The sequence below is a fragment of the Lolium perenne genome, chromosome 3, assembly GCF_019359855.2.
Source record: "Lolium perenne isolate Kyuss_39 chromosome 3, Kyuss_2.0, whole genome shotgun sequence".
Lineage (NCBI taxonomy): Eukaryota > Viridiplantae > Streptophyta > Magnoliopsida > Poales > Poaceae > Lolium > Lolium perenne.
In genome coordinates, this window is record NC_067246.2 from 217,129,128 (window position 1) to 217,135,640 (window position 6,513).

Below are 6,513 nucleotides of genomic sequence, written 5' to 3' on the forward strand. Positions count from 1 at the left end.
AGCTCCGGTGTCGTGGTTTAGGGTTTTAGAGGGGTTTTAGTGCTCGAAGCCTCCCGCTTTAGGGTTTAGGGTTTAGGGGAGCTACTTTTGCACCATTAGACCTTGCACCACACTTTGACACATATCATAGGTCCACATGCAAGGTTTGGTGGGGTTCCGGTGCTCCGGCGGTCGTTATCCCCTCCTCCCCCCAAAACAGCGGAACGTGTGCCCCCGCGGGTCTACCCCCCTAGATTTCTCCGCGCGAGGGTGCACCAATGTAACTTTTCATTCTTTTAGGTTTGTTTAGTACATATACACATGTAGAACCAAGATTGGGACCCTTTGGCACATATACCCGCAGCTAGAGCCATTATCACACGATCGAGGGTGTGCCTGATCTACTGGTTAGGGTTAGGTGTAGGGTTAGGGCTAGGGTTTAGGGGCTAGGGCTAGGGTTTAGTTTAAAGGTAAGTATTTATGGTTAGGTATAGGATTAGGGTTTAGGGTTAGGGTTAGGGTTTATGATGCATGGTTCCGTAGCTCGGCGTCGTGGTTTAGGGATTTAGAGGGGATTAGGGCTCGAAGCCTCCCCAGTTTAGGGTTTAGGGTTTAGGGGAGCTACTTTTGCACCATTAGACCTTGCACCACACTTTAACACATATCATAGGTCCACATGCAAGATTTGGTGGGGTTCCGGTGCTCGGCGGTCGTTCTCCCCTCCTTCCCCCAAAACAGCGGAACGTGTGCCCCGGCGGGTCTACCCCCCTAGATTTCTCGTGAAACTTGAGGCATACACATATATTATGGAGATGTACATGTAACTTCAAATTCAAATTCGACATTTTTTTTTCGAAATGGGGGTCATCCCCGGCTTCTGCATCATGATGATGCACACATCCTTTTATTAAAAAAAATTTAAAGTATAAATGTTTACAAATCACTCATCATCGAGGATTGATACAAGAATCAACCATCGAAAGAAACACATAGTAAGACTACACATCAACATAGTCTTCTAGTATGACGCCAACCAGCTGGCACAAGATATCCTGAGCGACCATCAGGAGCCGTGTGCATCCAGAAGCCATGGCATCCCGCTGCCCCTCCGGAGAGAGTAGGGCCCAAAGTTGGACCCAATGGGAAACCATATGAATAACCTGGAAAAAATGAAAGGAAGGTTTTTTATTAAAAATTATGTCATTCCTACTCTTCCAAATAGACCAACATAAAGCGTAAACCCCAATCCGGATAAAAGCTTTTGATTGTCTATCGACTCCATTCAACCAATTACCAAACATATTGGTAATATTGGTGGGAGGTGGGAGAGCATAAGTAAAATTCACAAGACGCCATAAGAGTTTAGCTAAAGGGCATTCAATAAAAAGGTGTTGAATGGTCTCCTGTTCCCCACAGTAAAACACACTTTGTACACTTAGAGAAACAAAAAGATAAATCTGGGTGTGAATATTCAACCAGATCTCGATAAGTACTATTCACATCAGGAAAAGTATGATTTCTCTCGATAATCTGAGACGATAGAAGCAAAGTTTCTTGACAAGCAAATACAAATAATTAACTAGGCATGGATCTTGGAGAAGTCGTCGCAATTGCCCGGCTTCGTCCGCCACGGATTATCACTCTTCGGGCTCTGCTGATCACTCATCTCCGTCGTCCACGGATCATCACTCTTCCGATCAGCACCAGTCCACGATCGCATCCTCGTGTTCTCGCCAATAATCACTACTCTTCGGCGCATCACTACGCTCCAGCCCATCGCTCATCATTCATCTTCGTCCGTTTGCCATGAGGGGGACTTGTCTGCTGGGTGTTGTCGCTGCAGGAAGCCGGTGCCTTCAAGATTGCTAGTTCAGCCAGCGCGCTTGCAAGTTCACCATTTAACCTTGCTATTTCAGCTGCAGCATTTCTTCCGTGCCTGTTCAGCTTCGATCTCTCGCTACCCGCATTTGCAACACAGACGTCCCCTCAGCTCGTCTTCCTTCTTGCAACCGGGGCAAAACACAAGGTAACGCAGGAAGAACCATATCTTAACGTAGAGCTGGTAGCTCACGTAAGCATCTTTAGCTGCATACTCCAGGTTTAAATCAGACAACGGCTGCTCTTCCCAGTAATTGTGCCTCTCTCGAGGGAATTTGCTCTTCATCTGGCTGTACGACTCGTCGATGATGCTAGTTGCAAGACTAGCCATTCCATCCCTCATTAAGTTTCCTCTCTCGTTGAGACCTTTGACGATGACAATTTCCTGGATATCGATCCAGTTCTGCCTTGGAATTATAATCTTCTCGTAATATAACTTTATAAAATCTGCTCTCTTGTCAACGCTGCAGAACACAATTCCTTGATCTTGAAGGAATGAGCGCAGCGCCGGACATTCCCCGTTGGTCCTGAAAGCAAAAATTTAGTACTTGCGAGATCAACACTTGAATAAAATTTGGGACTACGAAGCTAGTCTATATGCAATCTCATAGCTTGAATATAAAATTTGAAACTACATAAGTTTAGTAAGTTCATGATCAACAGTCTGAAAATTATCTAGTCATAATTCATTTGGTACTAATAGAATGCATGAACAACACTTTTATGAAATGTGTAAGTGCAATTGTTTAGTCATTGAAATTTCATTTTGCATCATATAATTTTGAAACTAACAAAATTCTATTAAATGCAAGATCAAGACTCCGGAAATTTGCTTGTCATAATTAATTTGGTATAATGAAATCCAGTACATGCTAGATGAGCATATGGATAGATTCAATTTGATGCAAAAATTTAGTACTTGTGAGATCAACACTTGAATAAAATTTGGGAATACGAATGTTTAGTCTATGCAATCTCATAACTTGAATAAAATTGACATAAGTTTAGTAAGTGCATGATCAAGAGTCTGAAAATTATCTAGTCATAATCCATTTGGTACTAAAAGAATGATCAAGTGTAAGTGCAAATTTTTTAGTCATTGAAATATCATTTTGCATCATATAATTAATTTGGTATAATGAAATCCAGTACATGCTAGATGAGCATATGGATAGATTCAATCTGCAAGATCAGCACACCATGCTTTGTGGCTTTTGTTACACAAAACACGTAAACAAAACTAGTTTTGCAGCTAGCACGGTTTGTAGTTTAATTTGTTGCACTCGAGATTAACTAAAACAGATCAAGATTAACTAAAACAGAGCACTCGAGGGTGACTTGGTTCATCATGCACTAGCGATTAACTAAAATCTGAGCAAGATTAACAAAATCAGAGCAAGATTAAGTAAATCAGAGCAAGATTAAGGTCTACAAACCAGGAAAAGTGGCAGACGAGGACGTGGTTCCTCATGCACAGTTGAGCGACGGCGAGGTAGTTGTCTTCTTCGTGGTTGGGGTCCTCCGGAGTGTACTCGAGATCCAATCCTACAAACTTGTTCTCTTCTTCTTCCGCATACCACTGCGCGTACATCTTCGTGTACTTGCTCATCGTCTCCTCCTCGTTTGTGTAGACAACTTCGATCTCCTTGCCGCCATGGACGGTGAAGGTCCTGATCTGAGTAATGGCCTGCATTGCTGACGGCGGAGGAGGCAGAAGCGGTTGCGGAACAGAGGAAGAGGAAGAAGAAGCAGCATCCATGGCGCGGAGGAGGCGAAGCGGCGGAGGAGGAAGCGGCGGAGGAGGCGAAGCGGCGAGGCAGAAGCGTCTTGGCGCGGAGGAGGGTTTTTTCCGTCTAGTGGGAGTGGAACCGGCAAGAAGCGGAGTGGAACCGTCAAGCGGAGAGGCGGAGGAGGGAATTTCTGATTTATTATAATTAGTAAAAACAGAGGAGGAGGGGTCCATTTTACCTGCTGGCCCCTAATCCACATAAAATTACCGGAAATGGCCCAACCCACCCGTCAGATGGCCCCACACGTCAGTGGGTGCCATTTTGCCCCACCCACCCCAAAATGGCCCAACCCAAAAGCACCTTTCTCCCCTGTCTCACTCTCTCTCACCCAGCCGCCACTGCCGCCTCTTCCTCTCCCAACTCCGTCGGCCGAAGCTCCGTCAAGCAGCTCCGTCAAGCTCCGTCGGCCGAAGCTCCACATACTGCCTCCGTCGGCCGAAGCTCAGGTTAATTTGGGGGATGAGCGGGGGATTTTCTAGGGTTTGCCGTACTTAATCTCGGGGGATTTTAATTGGGGTTTTTTTGTCCGAGCGGCGATTTTCCTAGGGTTTGATCGATTCAAAGTAGATTCTAGTGCTAGAGTAGATTTTCCTAGTTTAGATTGATTCAAAACATGTGCTAGTGCTGCTAGTGCGAATGTCAATCTGAACCTAAACATCCCAACTTAGTTTTAATTAATGTGTAATTAATAGTTTCATAGTTCTCAAATTGTTCACTGCTTGTTATTAGGTAGACACCATGGACCCCTATGACTATGAAGTTGCCATTTTGGTCCCATCCAAGAAGGCCGTTGAGACCATCGACATCAGCTCATCCTCCGAAGGTGAGGATGGTGCTCTAGATAGGGTTCACGTCAAGCAAGAGAAAGTGATGATCTTTGCGGCAATGGATTGTGCAGCTGAGCATGAGGAAGTTGCTCCTCCTCCTCCTGCTGATGTCCATCTGACTCGTCGAGGTAAAATATATATATAGTAGTTATAGATGCAGGATATAGGTCAAATGCTTAATTAGTCTCGGTTTGGCATAATAGCTAGTCAATTTGTAGCATTCAAGGAATACTTTAGTTTCTATAAATACTGTTGGTTTGATATACTTCAGTTTTAGGAAAACTTTAAACTAGGCCTTATTCCCTGGTTTCCTTATATATGTAGGTCCCAGGATAGAGGCAGGTGAGGAATGGGATGACTTTTGCATGTATCCCAATCTAGTGGAAATGAATCCTACACAAGTTGATACCCTGAGATATCTTGTTGACGAAAAGCGCCCCGCAATTCCTTTTTATGTGTGCACTATAAAGAGTGCAAGTACCGTGGAAGGCTGTTCCAGAATGGTAAATATAATTACTCCATCTCGATCAAGGATGTTTTTGCATCTTTATATGTTGACAATTACTTCATACGAACGAAGTTTTGCATCTTATAATCTGCAAGATTTCAACCGGAAGTTTACCAAGAAGTACATCTCGAAGAATATGCAGCTTCCAGATAATGACTTTCTTGTCTCTTACAGTGAGAGACATGGTGTGAAAGTGAGGATTTTCCAGGGCAAAGGGAAGTTTGACGGTGCAGTGATCACAACAAACTGGAGTGCTGTGGTGCGGAAGAGCAAGATGAAGGCAAATGATATCTTTGTGTTTTGGTTCCGCATTCGCGCCCGGGGCGGTCTCAAGTTGTATGTCAGGAAGCTCGAGAAATGAGCTAGCAGGCTGAACCTCTCTAATTAAGCTAGTAGTACTATATATATGTGTGTAGTATGAGCTCAACTAATATGAGCGTTGAACCTCTTATCGATCGATCTGGTACTATCTAATGGCCTGTTGGTCTATGTAATGTGCTCAAGTAAATGAGCGTTGAACCTCCTCGGTAGTATCTATAATTAACGTGTCCTTTTGGTACTATGTTATTGAGCTCAAGGCTGGCACTATATATGTGTAATATAATGTGCTTTTGGTGGTCTATATATGCTGGAGTATATATAGATATATATAGTTTGCTAGCCGTAATTAATTATTAGTCATATATTAGCCTGTTGCTTAGCTAATGCTCCTGTACAAATTAACTGTTGTCCTAAATCAGTATCCCCTCTGATAGATTATGTAACAAGATCATATCCATAACTATAAAAAAAAAAGTTGCCTTAGTTCCACTATGTAAAGGATAAAGGATGGTAAGCTGACAAGATCTCTCCAATAGCTCCACTGGTTAACTGGCACGTTGACACATCTAGAGGTGCTGGGTTCGAGTCCCAGCCCTCACTCTTTTTGATTTTTTTTTTTGGCGCCCAGGAGAAGCCCAAATATCCCTTCCGAATCCAACTCCCTCCGATAACCTAGCAGAAATTCGAATCTCCGACGACGAGCGGCGGCGGCGGCGGCGGCGGTGGTGGCGGCCCCGTCCCTCTCCGACGACGAGCCCCGTCCCTCTCCGACGACGAGCCCCTCCGCATCTCCCGGTCTGCACCCCTCTCACCTCTCCCCTCTCGATCTGTTCTTCTTCGTCAGTTCACAATATCGAATCTCTGTGATCCAATATGTCTCGTTACTAGGACTAAAGTACCGAGTCCGAGGTGACGGCGGTGAGGCGTCTGCGTCCGAGCAAGGGATCTGCTGTCCATCCGCCTCGCCGACGACGAGCCCCTCGCCCTCTCCAGACGAGCCCCTCGCCCTCTCCAGACGAGCCCCTCCGCATCTCCCGGTCTGCACCCCTCTCATCTCTCCCCTCTCGATCTGTTCTTCTTCATCGCTTCACAAAATCGAATTGAACTGCCGTGCATTGCTTGAAATTGGAACCGCCGTGCAGTTAGGTGTGTGCTAATTGCATCATTTTGTTCTTCCGCAGATGGACAGACGCTGGATTACAACAAGAAT

The 6,513-nt window shown here is 44.9% G+C and overlaps 1 protein-coding gene across 1 annotated transcript; it reads right to left on the reverse strand.

Annotated features, from left to right (window-relative positions):
* Window positions 1–1,936: 1,936 nt before the first annotated feature.
* LOC139838095 (3'-5' exonuclease-like) lies at window positions 1,937–3,550 on the reverse strand. Its single transcript, XM_071827446.1, has 2 exons — window positions 3,294–3,550; window positions 1,937–2,384 (listed from the first exon to the last, which is right to left on the reverse strand). The coding sequence occupies exons 1-2, from the start codon at window positions 3,548–3,550 to the stop codon at window positions 1,937–1,939; spliced, it is 705 nt and encodes a 234-aa protein (XP_071683547.1).
* Window positions 3,551–6,513: the final 2,963 nt, after the last annotated feature.